The 21,395-nt window shown below is 36.8% G+C and overlaps 1 protein-coding gene across 1 annotated transcript in view; it reads left to right on the top strand.

Moving 5' to 3' along the window:
* The window catches only part of CCDC93 (coiled-coil domain containing 93), a 56,284-nt gene that overhangs the window by 24,587 nt on the left and 10,302 nt on the right, over positions 1 to 21,395 (top strand). The window contains exons 9-19 of the mRNA XM_009291001.2: positions 378 to 470; positions 948 to 998; positions 2,069 to 2,155; positions 6,808 to 6,924; positions 11,282 to 11,344; positions 11,539 to 11,612; positions 12,169 to 12,250; positions 13,583 to 13,654; positions 14,840 to 14,911; positions 16,509 to 16,617; positions 18,327 to 18,409. Of these exons, the coding sequence (XP_009289276.1) occupies positions 378 to 470; positions 948 to 998; positions 2,069 to 2,155; positions 6,808 to 6,924; positions 11,282 to 11,344; positions 11,539 to 11,612; positions 12,169 to 12,250; positions 13,583 to 13,654; positions 14,840 to 14,911; positions 16,509 to 16,617; positions 18,327 to 18,409 (903 nt within the window). The remainder of the gene's footprint in view (positions 1 to 377; positions 471 to 947; positions 999 to 2,068; positions 2,156 to 6,807; positions 6,925 to 11,281; positions 11,345 to 11,538; positions 11,613 to 12,168; positions 12,251 to 13,582; positions 13,655 to 14,839; positions 14,912 to 16,508; positions 16,618 to 18,326; positions 18,410 to 21,395) is intronic.

The following is a 21,395-nucleotide window of genomic DNA, read 5'->3' as shown; positions in this document are numbered from 1 at the left end:
AATATTAAATTATATTAAATTTTAAGAAATTATTTACATTAAAAAAAAAAAATCAGCTTTCTCCTGTACAGCAGACATATTCTGGGGTAGCCAGAGTTGTCTTGTGAGGTTGGTAGTTCTTAAAAGGTTGTGGAATAAGGGATATTTGCGCCAGATGTATCCACTGTCAAGACACTGTCTTGAACAGCTGGAGTACTTACGAAGTCAAGTGAGGGTTACACCTCAATTGGCATGAATTGGAGTGTGAGGATGTTCCAGTAGCTAATGTGTATTCATAAAAACAGAACAGCTATATTCCAGTTTTCTTCTTCTTGTCTTTCTTAATACTTTAGATTACTGGAACTAGACACAGTATTTTCTTAATTTTTATTTAAAAGGCTGAAGATAAAAAAATTGCGCTACCTCCAGGGCTTGCAGCAGCAGGAAAAGCTGAGCCTTGTGATGAAGATGACCTTCAGGCTGCTGAAGAGGTGTGCCATATACACAGTAGGCATGGATGTTACTAACTTGGGGGGAGGGCAGCAGTTATCACTGCCCAGTCATTCTCTGCAAGAAGGAAAATTTCCATGCTTAGCTGAAGTAGGAGTTGCTTCCTGCAGGAGAATATGGAACCTGAAATTGATGCATAAAATTAAATGTTTGTTGATGTTTAGTACCAAAAAATTCAACTTTTGTTTTGGAATCCAAGCATTTTTAAGAGGTCAGTTTTTGGTTGATATTGGGAACTGAATACTCTGAGTGAACCTGTACTTTTTTAAGGAATTTTCCTTCGTATGATAACTTTAGCCACCTCTTGTTTAACTTTCATAGACTTACTGTCCCATTATATGCATTAAAATACATGTGTTATGTGATACTAATTGTATACGTGTCCCTGTCACTAGGCAGAAATAAGTTAAATAATAAAAGATAAATTGTTATGTGTAATTCCTCATATTTTGCCCTAGCTTCGCATTAAAACTCTGATGACTGGAATGGCTGCAATGGCAACAGAAGAGGTAAGCAGCATTTAAAACTGATACAGCTTTGTTTAAATTATGGTTGGTTATGGCAATTGTTCCTAAAATCGGGTTAATGGTGAGTCTGAAGTCTTGGAATGACTGCGTTTAAATTTTCATGAAGGGAGTGCAAGAAAGAATGGATGAATTAGGAAGACAGTAATTTTTATGAGGCTGATTACTTTATCATTTGCCTTGAAATGATAAAAGTATAAATAAGTGCCTCTTTCAAATGGTTTCTACAAGAATAATTTCAGGGGAAAGACATCATGGTGCAGCTACCCAAATGCAGTATGATCTTACTTTATTCATCTTGTGACGATATCCAGAGGAGTAATCATTTTACTGGGGAGAGTGGAGGAAAATTGTATGCGTTTCAAGGCGCGCTTGATATCAAAGCACTGATAAATATTTATAAACAACACTATTAGTGTAAAACACTGAAAATACTGGATATGTATCTTGTTCTCAAATTCTTAATTGGTTGTAGTCATTAATATAATGGAACTTTTAGGCTGTTGTAATTTTGAAAATTCTTACATTTTGATTTCTGGGCGAGAGTGTTGTTAAACACTGTTTCTGTTTATGCTGAAGTCACAGAAGAAAAGGTAGTAATTAGTCTAGTCTCAAAGTTGATTGACATGCTTTCTACTGAAATCCACTGTAGAATTCAGTTCTACTTGAAGATTGTTTTTGTACATGCATCCAATTGGAAAGGTGCGTTCTTTCACACATCTGCATTGTTATAGTTTGGCTCAAAATGTTGTCTAAAAGTGAGTTTTATTACTGCGCATGCAAAATTCAGTATACAGAATACAATTCGAAGTAAGTTTTTGAAAATCTGAATTCAAATTACCACTGTTGTTTGCTAAAAGGTTGTAAGTAAGAAATTTCCATCAGCAAAGTTTTTTGGGGGGGCGGAATGTTTCTTGGTCTTTTTTAATGATTAGAGATTTTTGGCCGGTATAAAGGTTTTGTACATTTCTGTTAAAATTAGAGCTTGGGGAAATTGCCATGTAAAAAGCACAGGCAGTTCCAAAACTCCAAACATTATCTCGACACAATTGCAGGGCAAGTTGACAGCAAGCACAGTTGGCCAGATTGTTGGACTGCAGTCAGACGAGATCAAGCAAATAGTGTCAGAATACGCGGAAAAGGTAAGTATGTTACCTGATTATGTTTTACCAAGTCACGTTTGATAGCTTGTTAATTTAGGCCTTAAGCTTCCAACTTAATTGCCATGATTCTCTTGAAACAATACTGTCTCATATATGCTGTGGATAACAACACAGTCAGGATTCAGGAAAGTATTTTAACGAGATTTAAACATGCACGAGCTTTTGGTGTGACAGCACATATTCCTGAATTGGATTCGTAAGTAGTTTGGGTTTAAGCACTTGCTTAAATGTTTTCATGAATAAAGAAGGGCCTGGGTTGACATCTGTTCAAACCAGAGGCCTAAACTCGTAATGCATTTTAAAATATGTTCAGTGTTAAGCACAGAAATACAGTTCTGTGGGCCTGCCCAGAGAAAAATCTAGTTCTCCTTCCACTTGGATTTTCAGACTCTGGGATCTTGCTTGCACTGGGCTCCAATTATCAGTCATGCCCTGGATCTCTCGTTCCGAATCTAGTGTCATCAAAAACAAACCTTTGTTGCTTTTAGAAGTCAAGGCAATTAACTGTGTATATTATTAGCTCCATTTATTGTCTTCAACTGTGATTGTTTTTACAGTAATGTGAAAAGAAAATCTGGCTCTTCAAGCAATTAATACATACAATACATCACTGCCACATATGAGTTATAGGTCGCTCTTATTTGTCCAATATTCTTCTTGTATTTCTTCCTTTTTGTTGACACACATGAGGTATGGAGCTTTCCCATTTGGGAGATAAACCCTATAACTCAACAGAGACTATAGCAAATTCTTGGCCTGCCTTTATTATAAAGGATTGGAAGAACAGAAGCCCAAGGGTCATATTTCAATGCTACATTTCTTCTGTTCTGAGAGAAGGCAGCAGGACCTTGACTATTATAGTAGAACAATGATTAATACTCTGGGAAGTAAGAACTGATTCAAGTCAAACCAAAAATATATTGCTTTTCAAATCTATTGGATGTGACCAAAAAAAAAATTCCTGTGTGTGCTTGCATGCACCAGGAAAAGAGAATTAAGGATGTTATCAAACAGTTTATTGAAGCATCAGCAATGTTTAGATACAGTTCTAACAGTTTTAACCCCTTGTAACTATACATAGTCAGACAAACACAGCAGTGCATATTTGTCTGCCAGTCTTAATAGAATCCACAGGCCCAGTGAAGATAGCTGGCAAACAAAATTCTAGATCTGATGTTGCCATGTGCTTTCTTACAAGATGACATTTTTGAGGAAGATCAATGCATAGAATTTCCTGCGTTTGCCCCTCTTTTCTGCTGCTGTGTTAACTTGCTGGGTAAACTGGAAGGTAGATTCTAGTGTCATTCCTCACTGTCTAAAAATCCTGGCAGAAAATTATTAACATGGCTTTTATCTGTCTATTCATCACCAGCTTTCAAAGGCCAATTATTCAAAGTAGCTTTGATTTTAGTATGTTAGAAGGATTCTTCCTCTGAGAATTTACAACGAGTAGGAGGAAAAGCTTGTTCCCTGGTAAAATGAGAGAATGACTAAAACTAGAGAAGTGCTGTCTCAAAATCACCCCCTTCAAAAATGCTTGAAGGAGAATCCACTTCAACAGTTTTAAATGCTGTTTGCAAGTTGCTTATATCTTGAGAAGCTGACTCAGAATATTTTTGGACTTCTAGAATCCTGTATCCGATATTACTATACACCCTACACAGTCGGTTGAAGTAGCATACAAAAAGCATTTCAACCATTTAGTATGGTTAGGGGTTGTCATTCAAGGAAGATACCAAATTGGTTGTTTTTATATTTTTTGGTTTGAGGAAACCCTCAGAAATAAAGTGAGATGCAGTGATTTTTATCTTTGGGTTCCTGAGCCTCGGGAAAGTGTCAAGGAAAAATGATGGCAAAGTACATTGAAATGACTGCTAAAGATCTACATGAAACTTGACTGAAAACAGATTTGAACTGTTATGGGGCTGGAGGCTGTTTTGTTGTTTGGTTTTTTTTGTCCCGGCCCCCCCCCCCCCCCCCCCGCTTTTGGCCTTTAAATTGAGGCAACTATGATGGAGTTAGTCACAGAGCTAAACCTGTGAAGTCTATTTGCTAGTAGGAGATGGTTGAACATTAAGAGATAAACAAAATTATTTTCTGCTACAAAGTGTGTATTTTTGTACACAGACTTTTTTTTTTAAAGAATGTGAAGTTCTGTAGAGTATTGATTGAATTCTCTTTAATTATTGGAAAGTTTATAGCACTAATGTGTGTGAGAGAATCTTATTACAAAGAATAACCATTGCATATATTTCCTTCTTCCTTCCCATTTAAAACTTTTACATGTGAACAGTGGGAGGCAGGCTCTTAAAGTCTGGAATTAGCCATTTATTTTGGCTAGCAGTTTTTGAGCTGCCATAGATTAGTGATCCTCATGCATAATTAATATGGCGTTTTAACGTAACAAATTCTGTCATAGAAAATGAGGCTACTAACGCTTCTTGTTTAACTTGTTTATTTGAATTGGCTAAATCTTTTTAGAGCAGTTAAGCAGTTGCAGGGAATGGGGAAGAATGCAGAAGTGAGTCTACACCTGTCAGTGGTGGGGATAATGTGTGTTAACAGAAAAGTTGAAGGATGTATCCACGTATCCCTTTTTGTCACGTGTAATTGAAGTTCTTGTTTTGAGATAGAGTAGTAAATTGATAATCTTAAACAGTCAGAGACACTACTGCTCAGATGCAGCTTTCTTAATTTATGTTGAAAAGGCAACTGCTGTTTCAGTCTAGTAAGAGACCAGGTAATAACAATAGTCTCAAAAGCAAAGTAGCTTCTATAATTTGTGCTTTCTTCCTTCTATGCTGAAAGATGCAATTTTCTCCACAAATTGGAACCCGATTCCTCAGTAACTTTAAAGCTGTAGTGTTACTGCAGGGCAGATCCTTAGCCTAATTTGACTGCATGAGGCTTAACCCTAGCTTTTTCATTTGCAGACCAGAAGGATTTTTCTGTGGAAACCTCTGTATTATAGCGATGGTTATTTCCCATTTTCAAAAAGCAAGCTTTAACAGTCCACATCTTGAGACGTGACCTTTTCTTTATGCCAAAGCTGTATTGTATGGATTTTTACTATTTTTGCAAAATCAGTCTCAGACTGGTTTATCTCATGTTTCTTTCTCTTGCATTTCCAGTTTTCTTGATTTGCATGTTATGCGTATTAGATAGGCTAATCGTACAGTGAGAAGGATAGGGTCTTAGAATGCATGACATGATGAGGGAATGTGATTTTGCTAAATAGTGAGAGGAATAAGTAAATCTGAGTGTGTATTTGTTGAATAGTTCAGTGTTACAGGTGTTGCTTAGAGGCATTTTAGCTTTCCTAAAAATGGAAGGAAAGTACGTGAATTGTTGGGTTAAGATGTCAGAATTGGTCTTGTCTTGCTGTGGATGTAAAAGTATAACAAATCATTAAGCTGCTCTTCAATATGAATAATGTAGAAAATGGAGAAGAGGAAGACAGGTTTTGCCTCTTATTTAAAATTAAGCTGTTAATGAAGACCTGCTTACCCATCTGCCTAAAGTGGATACCAGGAGCAAATATGAGTGAGGAGTATTTCATACTTCCTGTAACATTTTTGCTGATTATACATTGTAGTGGTTGTCAACAATTGGTAATTATTCAAAAAGCACTTAATATTGAAGTCTTTGACAGACTCTGCAAAGTAGCACCTGAAGTACTTGAAAATTAACTGTTTTTCTAACAAAATATTGGAAAGTGGATTAGCTGGAAAAAGAAGTCTGAGTGCATGAAGCAAATTACCAAAGCAGATGGATGTAACTATTAAAGTGAGGATTTTCAAAAGGTACAAAGAATGTTTAGGCAAATAATCACTTGGACATCTAGCTATCACTGATTTTTAATCATTCTTTTGTCTACTGCAAATATACAACTTCTATTATAAATGTTATTCCTGGGAAAGAATGTTTCTGACAGCTTTCATTTCACAATTCAGAGACAACAGGAGACTGGATCCAGATTGCTGTCTTCATTATGTATTTATGAGACACTTTCTTGGCAATGCATGCTGGATTGAGTAGTTTTCAAAGACTGGTGTCCATAGTGTACAAGCGCACACAAAAAAAGTGCTTAGAGTGGTAAATGTATCTACCACACTGAGTATGTCATTGTCATTCAGCATAAAGATGCATCCAAGGCAGTATTTCAGAATCTAAATAAACAGTTGTTCAATGCTTTTGAAAGTTCTGGATCTACTTACTGGGGTATGGAGCATCTCTGATTCAGCAGTTTAGTAAATACCACTGCTTAAGGTAGTTTTTAGCATGTTTGTATTTTTTCTGTTTAAGAACTCTACCAGGTTTAACTGTAATGCTGATGCAAAAAGTTATTTCTTTTTTCTAGTATACTGTAGTATTTTCCACCCATCCCAGGGCACCTGACTTTATTTTTAGCTTACTTTACCTGTTACCTTTGCGATATAATTCAGTTGTTCAACTGCTTCCTTATCTTGTTGCGAGATAAATTTGTAAGTCATTCTTTCTGTTGGATAGTGGGGTGCAGTTCTTGATAAGGAATATCACAGGTGTGTCCCACTCTGGCATTTCCTGAGCTACTGAAAAAGCAACGAGTAATGGTGTGAGGTCCAACAGGCTGTTGTTACTGTTTATTTTAGCAATCTGAGCTTTCTGCTGAGGAGCGACCAGAAAGGCTCGGAGCTGCCCAGCAACATAGAAGGAAGGTGGCATCTCTGAATAAGCAGATTTTACAAAAAAACAAACTCCTGGAAGAGGTAAGTATTGTGTGTGTAATAAAGAAGAAAACATTGATAAATGTGGTTGGTCACAAAGTTTTTGCCATCCAGAAAAGATCTGCAAGCTATCTTCTATACCAGTAATTTGTCATGCTGAACATTCATTTCAGCATCTTTGAATGTCTTGTTTGCACATTTATTACTAAGAAATGTTGCTGGTTTTATATTAAAAATTTGTATAGCCCTGTCTGTGATGAGGGGGCTAGCTAATCAAAACACGCTTTTCCTTTTTTTTTTTTTTGCATACCTCTTGGAGAAAAACAGAGAGAGTATATCCATTTGACTTGTTAGCTATAGCGTTGAATGGGTTGTTTTAACAGTTTAGGAAGTTACTCTAAAATATGCTACAAATGACTTTTTATCACTTCCTGTCCTTCATATGAGCCAGCTTGTCTGAGTGACTAAGGTGGGTTTTTTGCTTGTTTGTTTGCGGGTGTTTTTGCACAGTCGCTGCTTGGTTCCCATCTTCACATTTGTTTTAGGGGGGAAAGGCTCTTGAATTTGTGACTGATGTTCTGTTCATATCTATAAGAGCAAAAACCACCATTCCTGTATTTCAACCTACTTATGCTATTGCCATTTAGACCCAGAAAAGTGTAAGTGGAAAAGCTATGCCATTAATGAAGTGCTGCTTTTAATTAGGCATACGGCTGTAATCAGCACCGTGCCATCTTTAGCTTGCAGAATCTGATGAAAACATATTGCATCAGAGTCAGTAACTGGGAGAGCTTGCCAAAAAGCAAACAGTACTTGAGGAAAAACTGTTGCTGATGACTTCTGTGGTTGATACTCTGTCAAGTATAGCACGGCTCCAACAGCCTTCATCTGTTTTTTGTTTTGTTTTGCTCTGCTCTTGTCAGTAATGTCTTAATGCCTTACATCTTAACTGGTTTTACCTATTAAATGTTGGGGGTACAGGGCTCTGAAAGATAGGTGTCTGTATGGCCCATTTTATGAGACAGTGATGTGTTCAGTCTTACAAACAACAGAGGTAATAGAATGGTAGCTTTGAAAGCCTTACCTACTACGGTATAACTATGGCAGCACTAGATTTTAAACCTTTCTGCTCAGCCACTTACTAGACTTGACTTTTTTTTTATTTATTTTTAAAATGAGAATAAAATAGTCTCTAACAGTGCAATAAAGCCTTTTATTTAAAGGATATTTATCCCTTCAAAACTTAAATCTCCTTTCAGTAAAGCATATGCTATGAACCATTTTTTGAAGTCTCTGACTAACATTCAAGTTACACTAAGTTTAAATAAAGCTATAAAAATAAAACTTATGCACAAAAAATTGGAAAGACTAATTGCCTATCCTGTTCTGTTTCTCTCTTCTTTTTTTCCAATTTTAATAAAAAGCTTTATGAAGAACCAGTGCAGGTTCTTAATGTATTTTGCATAAAAAAAGACTTTCAAAAGGTAGAGTATGACAGTATTTTAACTGGTAAATATTAGAATGCATTTCCTTTGGAACATGCCGAACTAGTGTAGTTCTTCTTAAACTGATGCATTTCTGTTTGTGTTGCCCTCTCGCATGCCCCATCTGTTAAAAATAGCATTTTTTTCATAGTCAGTAGCACTACAATTGTTGTTTGCACTGTGTGTTGAATGTAAACCATGTCTGTCACAATTCCTCTCCATTCTAGAGTGAAATATTAGAAAGTATTATGATATACTATAATTATGATGATATACTGCAATTAAATATACCTTTTTTTTTTACTTGAGTTTGTAATCTTTTAACGCTTTGGTAATATGAGTTTTCCATGTCTGTTTATGTCAAACATAACTTTGGTGCCCTGTCAAGATGATGACTGTTAGCAAAAAAATATTGACAATACCTAGCATTTAAATGCAGGCTGAAGTGTCAGACTTTCAAGATCATAATATGGTCTTACAGACAGTTAAATCCTGCGTGAATTCCCATGTTGGATTGAGGTGGTTTTCCTATAATACAAATTACAGAATGAGATCTTTGGAATTTCAGAAGTGGGGGGAAAAAAGGAGGATGTTCAGTGTATCCTAAGTCATTGCAGTACGTTTCTGTCACGCTTTAACTCTTCTTTTAAACCACAAAGGCTGTAAGACAAATATATATGAGGGGAGATACAGATGTGCTAAGTGTATACTGTAGAATGGAGGCAGATGCAGGCTCTCTCGGCATCCGCTCTGAGCTAGCGGGTTGCAAACCTGTTCTAGATAAGCAGCTTTGTTGTCATGACTGGCAACAGTTTAGCACTGCCCTATTATAAAAGGGGGCACATTTGCTCAGGTTTAAGGATGTTCTAGTACAGTTGTACAGATTTTGAATGGATTTTGGTTGTGTCCACCAGCTCACATCCATCGGCAGTTTTTCTGTAGGCAGTATGTAGGCGTACTGGAGGCATGCTCAGTTTGAATGCATGTATGTACTAGAACCCTGCACTACAGCCCTTGCATTGTGAGAACAGTTTGTGTTCTTGGAGGCAGTTACTCAAGCTTAATTTTAGGGAGGACAACCTAGGTACAATTGTGTGGTAAGAGTGGCATTAGAAAACTGCAACAGCTAGCTCAGGTTTCAAAAAATGAAAATGTGCCTTAGCACAGTTCTCCAGCCATGCTGTTTCCTTCATCTTTCTTGCCTAGTTGAGCAGCAAGAAAGTCTGGTAAACGAGCTTAGCAGTTGTGGGTGGCTTTTGCAGCTATTCTGTGTTGTGCCGTTATGATCTGGAAAGCAGATAGGATGTGCCAATGTCTTTATGCAGTCTCAATGACTGAAATGTTCAAAAGCATTTTTTCTGTAGCAGGTGGCTCTTTATTCTAAAGAATTGTAGCATAGTGTGGCTACTGAATTAGTAATACAGAATATGCCTGTAACTAGATATATGTTGAGTGGATTACATTTTCATGCTTGGTGCAAGTAATTTCCTTTACCAGTTTCCCTGGCGTATGAATGAATGTGTGTGCTTTCTTTCCACATACTACTGAGAAGAAGAAAGCAGTTTGGGGTGGAGAGGAAACGCTTGTAAACCACACAAAATTGGTAGAGACTTTACTTCATTACAGATCTGCTTTTAACTGCCAAACAAACTTCATAATCCACAGGAAAACTTAAGTATTTTCTAAATCTGTTATCATGCTATTTGCCATTTTAACAGTTGAGGGCCCTTTAATTCTGTGTTGCTTATTGCCAGTACGTAACAGTCTCAGTGCTATGTTTTTATATGGGGAAAAAAGTACTGACAGCTATAAGCCAAATATAATCCTTCTATCACTTTAGTAAAGTAAAAATTTCTTGGCTGAATTTTTTTAACCACTTGCCAAAGACGGCTTTTGAAATCGGTGACAGTCAAGACCCCCCTTTTTAAAAAATGTTGGTGAAGTTCTGGCTTCAATACTGCAGTAAGTTTTGGCAAGAGTTCTCATAACAAATAGTTCTTTAATCTTTATGTCAATTTGCATGAGATGTGGACTGCAGGCTTAAATTATATTTTTTTTTCAACTAGTTAGAATTCAGTCTATAGGTGAATTATTGGTGAAAAATATGAAAAACAATTAAAAAGCTTTCTCTTTATAAATTCGGCTGTGGAAAGAGATGAGTGTAGTGTTCAGTCACAGCTCCATGTTGTGAACAGCAAACTAAACCAGCATAAAAAAGTGGAACAGAAAGCCAAATGTGCATTTCTTTGCAACACTCCTGCTCCACTTTTGTAACCCATGTCCCATTTTTGTTCTTACTGTTTGCAATGTTATCTTAAATCATGAGGACTTTAAAGAAGGATGTTCTTCTAAAATTAGCCTCTAAATTATTTGACAAGTGAAATATTCAGTGGCATTTTGTTAACTGCCTTCTTATTAGACTTTACACAAAAGAAAACCATAAACCAGCTTGCTTATTTGGTGTGGACATGTCTATGGTATGGTGCCATGGTGCTTTTATGCAAGTCTTGAATCACCCTAACTTATTTGGAGAAGTACGAAATGGGACTCTTCTTAGCCTGGTATGAAACTAGGCCAGTATAACCAGGCTAAATAACTTTGACCAATTTAGCAGAGATTCTATCCAATAAGTTAGCATTCTGGTGACATCCATTTTGTAAAAGCTGCTGTTTATTCTGGGATGGACCTAATACATATAGAAGGTCAGGTGGAAAATGTTTGTTATTAATTAAATATTCAATCAGAATTCTTTCAATCAAGTGCTCTCAGAGTAGACGATAAGAAAGACAGTGTTTGTGATGGTTGGCCTGTTGTTTAATAGACAACCATTATTAACAGCTCAAATACTGCTATTCTCCATTACAGGTGTAATTAGCGTGAATATAGAATCAAACTCTCTTTCTCTTTCATAATAGTTGCAAGCTAAATGTGCTGATCTGCAGGCAAAATGTACCGAAGCAAAAAAGACGTTAACTGAGGTAATCTTTCTTTGTTTTTCTGTGCACTGATTCTAACTGAATCATTTTAGAGATCTGTGTGTTTTGGGATGTACTAAGTGGTGAAGGTGTTTGGCAACTTACCTCGCTGATCCCATGGTGTGGGAAAGCTGAGTACCATGAATCATTTCATGTGTGGAAGTGTATTTCAATTTATTATTAATTGCAACCCTTAGGTTAAGAGTTCCAGTGAAAAGCTGGACAAGGAATTGGCAGCCTTAGAAACAATAGAATCCCAAGCAGATTCTAGGTAAGTTTCTTCCTTTGTGACCTTTGAAATTCTGAAAAATGATGGTTTTAAGATGAATCATTCAATGTTTCTTGCTTTGTTAACCTAAACAAATAACTAAAATTTAAAAATGAAATGATTCTCCAGCTTGCTTTCCAAAGACAGGAGAATATTACCATAGTATTCAGTCAGAATGAAAAGTGTCAATCTGTAGTTGAAAATAATTGTAGGTGTTTAAAGCAGAAGAACCCTAGACACATTTGACAAGTAGATGAGGCCTTCCTGATTTATTTTCTTCATACTTGAAGCCTTGATCTCACATAAATTAAATAGGAGGCTGTAGCAAAACTTCCACAATAATGAGGTCAGAACATAGCAAAACCATCAAAATACTCAGTGTAATAGTACATTTTTATTTTGATCTTGGTATATCAGTGGTGATACTTGGGTTTTTTATTTACACAGATTTTATTGGAAATGTATTTAGAACTAAGCTTGTTCTAATGTCTTTTAGTTCTCCATCTGTTTAAATTAGAAACTAAAAGTCTAATGTGGTTTACTGGATCTTCAAATTTAGCATATTACAGAGTCTGCGAGCACTGGTGGCCATGAATGAAAACCTAAAAAGCCAGGAGCAAGAGTTCAAAGCACATTGTAGGGTAAGTTTTAGTTTCTTATATAAGGATTAATTTAAAACTTGGTAAATAAGCATTCTGTTTCTTCCTGATTTGTCGTTGTGTCATGTGTCCCTGTTGTCGCCACCCTCCACCCCACCTGCTGCCCCATTTACTGGTATTTCCAGGTTCATATTGAATATTGCCACCAGCTTGATTCGCAGCAGAATCATGGACAGTTGCCCAGTTCTGCAGCGTATCATATCTGCAACACGACTGATGACCAAGAACGTTGGAACTGGATTAACCAGAAGGAGTTGCCCCCTGCCCTGAGGCAGGGAGGTGTAAAGAAGGCTGCCAAGGCATCTAAATTAGTGTGGCCTTCAGTGTTCTGTTGCGCCTGGGACTCTTTAATAAAGGGCAGTTCCTAGACATACAATGTCAGATCAGCCTTGTAGTGGTCACAGCTGTGGCTCTTCTTGTTCCCATTACCATTCTGCTGAGAGCAACTTGGGGTGGGTTGACAGGGAGCTCTCAAATGTAAGTTTGAGATTGGGCTGTGCTAGATACCCACCTGTGCTCTTCTCAACCTGAACTGGATTGTCTCTTCTTGGATAATGCAGCCAACAGTGATCTGAGGAGAGGTACAGTGCCAAAGAGGAGGGCTTCGTGAAGGCCCCTAGCTTTGGAGCAACCCACCAAAAGAGACAAGACTGAGATGAAGCTATTGCAGTTTTCAGAGCGTATTTCAGTTTTACTGCTTAATTACCATGTTTTGCTGTCCTGTTTACTGCTGTGTTTATGGACTGCCTAGAAATATGATTGGACAAAATTCTTTTTATTCTCTTCTATTTAAACAATAGTGGATGGGATTTAATAGAATGAAAAGAAGTAAAAAGAAATAGTGCCCTGAGGCATAGACTGAGCATAGGAACCTCATTTTCCCATACATGCTCCTTTGGAAAGCTCTAAAAGATTGTAATGGAAACTACTTTGCAAGTAACTTTAGGTTCGTTCATTTTTACAAATGCCGTATGTTGCAGTCCTGTGTCATGCTGTTGCTATTGTAATATTCCTTTGCTTCCTCGGTTTCATTCTCCATGTCACTCACTAGTCGTCTTAGCTGGATCTAGTATATTTGCAAGTAAGAAATAAATTTGTTCCTATGTTTGATAAAAGCAGACAGTTTTATGTAATGAGTGATAATGGATGCCTTACCCTTAAGCAGGAAATGCTGTTTAATCTTAAAAATTTAAATACAAAGTGTGTGGTCAGCTCCACAATTTTGTTAGAGGTGTGTGTGTCAAGCTTCCTGCTCTACCCTGTTAAGAGCATAGGTCTCAGTTAAAAGCAACATAAACTTTTTTTGTTTTAAAGGAAGAAATGGAGAGACTTCAGCAAGATATTGAGAATTTGAAAGCTGAGGCAGTGGAAAACGGGGAGGAACAGGTAATAGCAAACGTCTAAGTTTTTATTTTCAATTTGTGTTTTAAAATACTGGTTTGGGTCCTTCTGACTTCTGGCACATTCTCGTAAGCGTTAAAGCATCTGTTGCAATCTCTGAAAAATTCTGTTCTCCCCCACTCGTAAAGCCACAGTTCAGGCTAATAATCATAGAAATACAGGAGGCTGAAAATAGCTGTAGTAGTGTTCATTATTCTTGCAGAACCCATGGGGCTAACTCACAGATGCTTTTGTGCCTTTTACTGTCTGTCTTTGTAGTAAAGAAGAATCTCTGGATGTTGTGTTAAGAGCAGTGCATACCTCTGACAAAAACAGGTCTTCCTCAGAAAGCATGTTTGTTTTGGTTGTTTTTTTTCTTAAAAGTGGATTTATTTGAAGAATGAAAGCACAAGTTTTCAGTGGCTCAGTACATTGTATGCCATGAGCAGCTATCAGAAGTTAGGCTTTAACACAAGTGCATCCAGACTGATGGCAATGAATAATGAATGAATAGAAAAGGAAAAGCTTGAATTACTTGTATTTTCAGTGGGTAAACATTTGATACATTTATGCCTCTGAAAGGAGGTAGATTACAGGTTCCATGATGCTGCTGTCCTGAGCGCAGCATGAAAAAATTAAAATGCAAACCTAAATCTTACATTTTTAAACAAAAAAAACTATCTTAAAGTCCACAATCCAGGAAATCTAGAACACAGGTCAGAGGATTTATGTTGTCCTGGGCAATCTTACATTTTCAAACAAGAAAAACTATCTTAAAGTCCACAATCCAGGAAATCTAGAACACAGGTCAGAGGATTTATGTTCTGTCCTGGGCCATGTTTATCCTTAACCCCACCACTGAATCAGAGTATAAACATTCAGACAAGGAGTATGGGCAGTCTTCCGATACATATCTTCATTTAAAGTGTGACTGTTGAAAAGCAGCGGAAAAACTATTGACAAACCTTAAAAACTAAAACATCAAAGGCTTAAAAGCTAGCAAAATGCACTTGTTTACAGTAAAAGATGTCAAATTTTTTATGCAGATTATGAATCATTGTTAAAAATAACAGCAAATGTGGGTGTTATTGCGGGAGCCATCAAATGGAAGATAGACAAACACAGAAAACAAACCCAGTCTGCACATTTTTGCTACTGTAATACACAATTGTTTGGGTTCTCAAATTCTAGGAGCCAAATAAGATTATAGAACAGCAGTACAAAACTGAGAAAGATAAACTTCAAAAGATCCGGCTGTTATTGGTGAGTACTCCACAATTTTGTTAGAGGTGTGTGTGTCAAGCTTCCTGCTCTACCCTGTTAAGAGCATAGGTCTCAGTTAAAAGCAACATAAACTTTTTTTGTTTTAAAGGAAGAAATGGAGAGACTTCAGCAAGATATTGAGAATTTGAAAGCTGAGGCAGTGGAAAACGGGGAGGAACAGGTAATAGCAAACGTCTAAGTTTTTATTTTCAATTTGTGTTTTAAAATACTGGTTTGGGTCCTTCTGACTTCTGGCACATTCTCGTAAGCGTTAAAGCATCTGTTGCAATCTCTGAAAAATTCTGTTCTCCCCCACTCGTAAAGCCACAGTTCAGGCTAATAATCATAGAAATACAGGAGGCTGAAAATAGCTGTAGTAGTGTTCATTATTCTTGCAGAACCCATGGGGCTAACTCACAGATGCTTTTGTGCCTTTTACTGTCTTTGTAGTAAAGAAGAATCTCTGGATGTTGTGTTAAGAGCAGTGCATACCTCTGACAAAAACAGGTCTTCCTCAGAAAGCATGTTTGTTTTGGTTGTTTTTTTTCTTAAAAGTGGATTTATTTGAAGAATGAAAGCACAAGTTTTCAGTGGCTCAGTACATTGTATGCCATGAGCAGCTATCAGAAGTTAGGCTTTAACACAAGTGCATCCAGACTGATGGCAATGAATAATGAATGAATAGAAAAGGAAAAGCTTGAATTACTTGTATTTTCAGTGGGTAAACATTTGATACATTTATGCCTCTGAAAGGAGGTAGATTACAGGTTCCATGATGCTGCTGTCCTGAGCGCAGCATGAAAAAATTAAAATGCAAACCTAAATCTTACATTTTTAAACAAGAAAAACTATCTTAAAGTCCACAATCCAGGAAATCTAGAACACAGGTCAGAGGATTTATGTTCTGTCCTGGGCCATGTTTATCCTTAACCCCACCACTGAATCAGAGTATAAACATTCAGACAAGGAGTATGGGCAGTCTTCCGATACATATCTTCATTTAAAGTGTGACTGTTGAAAAGCAGCGGAAAAACTATTGACAAACCTTAAAAACTAAAACATCAAAGGCTTAAAAGCTAGCAAAATGCACTTGTTTACAGTAAAAGATGTCAAATTTTTTATGCAGATTATGAATCATTGTTAAAAATAACAGCAAATGTGGGTGTTATTGCGGGAGCCATCAAATGGAAGATAGACAAACACAGAAAACAAACCCAGTCTGCACATTTTTGCTACTGTAATACACAATTGTTTGGGTTCTCAAATTCTAGGAGCCAAATAAGATTATAGAACAGCAGTACAAAACTGAGAAAGATAAACTTCAAAAGATCCGGCTGTTATTGGTGAGTAACTCTTTGTAAATTTACTTGTACAAAATTATTGACGTTTTTCTTATCTTGTAACTTCTAATACTTCTTTCGGTTGTTCTAAAAGTTTTTTCATCACAAATCAATTACAAAAAAAATTGAGCCTCAGCCAATGCTTTTTTTTTTTTTTTAATTTTTTTGGTAACAAAATCTTGCTGGGGGGGGCTTCATCCATTTTAAGAAGAGAACAAGAAGAGGCTTTGTTTTCTCCCTCCTAACTTTCTATTCAGGCACGAAGAAACAGAGAAATAGCCATTTTACAACGCAAGATTGATGAAGTACCCAGCCGAGCTGAGCTAACACAGTATCAGAAGAGATTTATTGAACTTTACAGTCAGGGTATGTATATCAAGCAGGAACATCCTGCTGCAGGCTAAAGCCCTGGAAGGAGGGCAATTGCATTTTAAGCATATGGCATGTAACAACAGCACTTGCTAATTTTGTGGTATTTTAAGGGTCTTTTGGTATTCATGTTATACACCCTATTTTCAAGGCTTTATAAGATGGCTATAAGAATTTTCCTGAGGGCGAAACTTGATGCACAAGATCTCTGGAGTAAATTTTGTCTGCAACAGGTTCAATCATTAATGACCAGCATGTTTAGAAAGTCCTTAATTCACCATTTACAAATGAGGTTGCTGTAAATTCGAGTTGTGTTTAATTAATTGCTTTTAACATTGGATTGCTTTCATTGTTTTCATTGACATGAGGTATCTGGTTATAAAATGGGGAAAATGGGCTCGGGTGACTTTTTGGATAGGTATGCGTTTGCTGTGCATGGATAGTATGGAGCATGCACACTGAATAAAATTTTAAAGTTGTTCCATTAAACTGATAACAGACCAGTGTACTTCCTGGTGTATATTTAATGTAGCTTGTGTATTAGCATAAGCTAAAGTAAGTTTCTACCAAGAAGAACTAGCTAATGTTTTAAAGGTATTCTGCATTTACTAAATATGTGTGTGACCTAAGCTCTTGAAGGTTGTGCAGTTCTAAAATTGTTATCTAACTTTGATCCAAATCCCTTGCCCTGATGAGGCATCTCTAGTGACATAGTCGTGTGCTGTCTTCCATGTGCGTGGTCTAACTCAATGCATGGAATAGGTGTACCTCTTTAGTGAGTACAAATCCAGTACTTCCTTCCCCCCGCTTTGCTTCTTATGTGCCATGCAGTTTATTTAATCAAGTCCAGCTATAAAGACAACAAAGTTGTCTTTCAGTCAATTTTCTACACATTGTTTTCTCTGTCATGTCCAAGGGAATTCAGACAAATAATCTATGGTCAGAGCATCTACCTGCTCAGTAGGTGGGGGCTTCATTTATATATGAAGTACCGAAAGGTTAAGGTGCTTAGCAGATTTGAGTATCAGTCATCATCTTGTAGGCCCAAAGGGAATGCGTGTCTGAGCCTTACCTTCCCCACTGAGCTATGACCAACATCTGCTATAATCACCTAAACCAGAAAGTGTTATTTGAAAAGAAAGTATTATTTAATCCTAACTGCATGAATAAATTGTAAGAAGAGGAAAAAAAGGCTTTAAAACAGTAAAAGCTTTCTTGGGCATCTTGCACATGTGTGGCTTGAAAAATATATATATAGTATAATGCACTTTTTTTCCACACAGTACTATCAGATTATCTGTTTCCTATCTGTCCCTGCTGAGTCTGTGCCTCTCTGCCACCATGGGCAAGCTATGCGAGGGCAACTGTTAGCAGCACAGCAACCTGTATGGTGTAAGGGTAAAGCTTGTGAAGGAAGGATGAACAGGCAGTGGTAAGGAAGCACAACTGATAGTGCCAACGTATGTTTGCATAAAGGACTGTCAGCAGTTGAGGCTTAACTTAAGCTGTGTTGTTCTCATAAAATCTGATAGCTGCAAACCCAGCTGGAGACTTACATGCAGAGGGAATATTCTTCCAGAATGTATTAAAGAGTGTTTTCCATTATTGATAGTGGAAAGTATATTATTTAAAGCCTACAAAGTATTTTTACAGGTTCCGTTTCGCCTCATGCTCTTTTATTATTCTATCCTTTTTTTTGTTTGCAGTCTCAGCAACTCACAAAGAAACGAAGCAGTTCTTTACTCTTTATAATACGCTGGATGATAAGAAAGTATATTTGGAAAAGGAGGTAAGAAAATATTATTACTATTTTCTAAATATTCAGTCTGTGGAGAAGGCTGTAAGAAGGTTTTGTTTTGTTTTTTTTTACTTGGTTTTCACCATATTCAGTGGTGTCAGAGCAGAGTTTACAGTCTTTCTAAGTAAAAATGAAATGATTCATAAGAATATTTCTAATCTTGAGGGGGAAATGGTCTGTGTAAAAAGTGCTATTAGTACAGCATGTTTAAACTACTCACTGTGTTCACAAAACATGAGTAACATTTGATTAGCAAATATCTCTGTCTTGGTATCACAGGACCAAATTACCCTCTTTTTCTCTTTTTAGTCAATATCTTTTTATTATGAACCAATGCTACAGTCAGTAACTTTGGAGGGCAAATTCTAGCTGCTGTCAGCAGCGTCAGAGTTAGTTCTCAGGGTCTGAGCCTGCCTACACTGCAGTCGCTGGTGATTTTACTGGATCAGGATCAGAAGAGTATTTCTCATAAAAGCAACTTGGTTTTTTCCCTCCCCTCTCTCCCTACTATATAGAGTTTGGCTCTTTCTTGGGGATGATTTAATCAAGTGATTTCAATTTTTTCTTTTTTTTTTTTTTTCAATGACAAGCGTGTGACTTCAGTGAAGGTGGAGAAATAGGAGCAGTCAAGACTTGATAAAAATTATGACATTACTTTTAAAATACTTAATGTTTTGATACCTCAGGCTTCTCTGTTTATTCTAATAAAATAAGAACAGATTAGTTTTGCATTACTTAGATATATTTGTTTAGTTTGAGACAAGCATTAGTCAAATTTCTGACTATGTAAAGACACTTTATCTCCTGTTTTTTGAAGGTGATGAGCAACCATTTCCTTCCATAAGGCAGCCGATTCTAATAACATGTGCTAGGTAGTTTTCAGTTTTTCAATTCAGAAAAGTCATTAATTTTTGTAGCTTCTTTAAAGGGCGTGTGATCCTGACAGTTGCCTGCCACAAAACACAACTGAAGGAATAGGTTTAAATCCAGAAATATTCTTTAACAGTTAACCTATGCTGCAGGTACTGTACCTGTGCTAAAACTGTGAGGAGAGGTAGTTGGGGAACAGGGGGTACTTTTGGCAAACAGCAGCCCTTCAGGATAGAGTAACGTTAGGCATGTACAAGAGTGTGTTAACTGTGGGGAAAGAAACCAGCTTCATCCCTTCCTGACTCCCCTACTTAGTTCTACAGTAACTGAGTACAGTTTACTTACTTTTGTTTTGATAACCTTAAAAAGTGCTCCGTGTGAGTCTGCTGGAAAGCTCACTGATGTTCGACTTCTGTGCAGAACTTACTCAGATATACTCGGAGATAGAATATCTTTTTCCTTTGGCAAGCATACAAGACTGGGCTGCCTTACAGATTTTCTGGAGGCCAGGATGATGGAAAAAAAACCCACAACCCAGAATACTGTCTTCACCGTACCGTTCTAAACTTTAACTTTCCGCAGTTTATCCTGATAGAAATATTTTAAGGCATGACTGCAGTGTCAGGGTAGATCTGGCCCTTTCTGTTGCAGAAAAGTATTATACCACTCTGAATGTTGTCAGACTCCAAGCTGCATTTTAAATAAATTTAAAAGTAACTTCTGTGACTAGGTAATTTAACAACACATGTAAATAATATATGTGGAAAAAAAAAAAAAAATCTCAAGTTCTGTGCTGAGTTGAGCCTTATGGCTTTTTTTTATTGATATGTATATGTATTTTGAGTTAGGTCAGTGATTGGTACAAAGCAGGATCTTACAAAAGTTTAACTTGCGGTGATGATTGCCGTGTGCTCTAGAAATACCTAATTTCTGGGAGAGGTTTCAGTTTAGCATGAGAGAATGCTGCTTCTAAAAATTTTTCTACCTGATGGTCCCTAAGATCCTTAAATAAATTATCTTGGAATTAGTGGTGTAACTTACCTTTTCGTCTCCTGAAAATACCATTAAGAATTTTCCTTGAAAGTTTTTCAAACATCAACTTCTTACAAACCAACAGTGATGATACCATGTAATGTCAGTTACATACTGACTATTCAGGAACCCTAGCTGTAAAACTTGCATCCCTGTGCAAGAGCGGGTGGTATAATAGCTGCCAGTGGTCCTAGCAAATGCCTTACCTAAGTGTGTGAGAAGATTATCATATGCTTTATTTTTCTGTGGTCTTTCATTGTTTTTTTTTTTTTATTTCAAATGGTGAAATGTGTTCATAATATATAATACAACAGGTTGCAGATAACAATATACTAGATTTAAAATACTACATTAAGTAGCAGCTGAAGAATTCACATTACTTTAACTTTTCCCCGAGGTTAGAGCTTAATATTTTTTTTTTAAATTTTTTTTTTATTTTGAGGGCAAGCCTGCAAATTTAAAAAGCATACAGAGACTGTTTTTTGAAATGGGGACATAAAAAACAGCCGACGGAATACAGAGCAGATGTATTTCATTGTTGTATAGATCAAGAGTACTCTTGCCAATATAATTCAATGCCTTTTTGGGGGGTTTTGGTTGGGTTTTTTTGTTTGTTTGGTGGGTTTTTGGTTAGTTCCAAGCTTCACTTACATGGATATAATTTCAAAAGGCAAATAAATTGATCAAGGGTTTCTTTTATCTTGATGTCAATCACAAGAGAGACAGGTCTTAATGTCTTCTGATGCAGTCATAACTTTGTTAAATAATATAGCTGAGGTTTCCTTGTGTTGCTTTTTAATATTAGAACCAAGGTTTCAGCAAGTAAATGTTGTCTAGTAATGTACGAAATGCCTTTGGCATCTGTGCCTCACAAAGATTTCCGGAATATGCTTGTGCTTTTTGTAGCCACCACCCCTCCCTTTTTTTTTTTTCCCTTTCTTTTCTCCCCCCAAAACCAACACTTTCATAAAATACGCTAAGCATAATTGCTTTAAAATAACAATAGCAGGAATTGTTATACAGTGGAATTTTGGCTATAAGGGTTATAGCTCTGACATGAAAGGTCTCTGTGAAT

This window comes from Aptenodytes forsteri, unplaced genomic scaffold, assembly GCF_000699145.1.
Source record: "Aptenodytes forsteri isolate BGI_AS27 unplaced genomic scaffold, ASM69914v1 Scaffold29, whole genome shotgun sequence".
NCBI lineage: Eukaryota > Metazoa > Chordata > Aves > Sphenisciformes > Spheniscidae > Aptenodytes > Aptenodytes forsteri.
The sequence above is the reverse complement of the archived record's forward strand: the minus strand, read 5'-3'. Positions and strand labels throughout refer to the sequence as shown.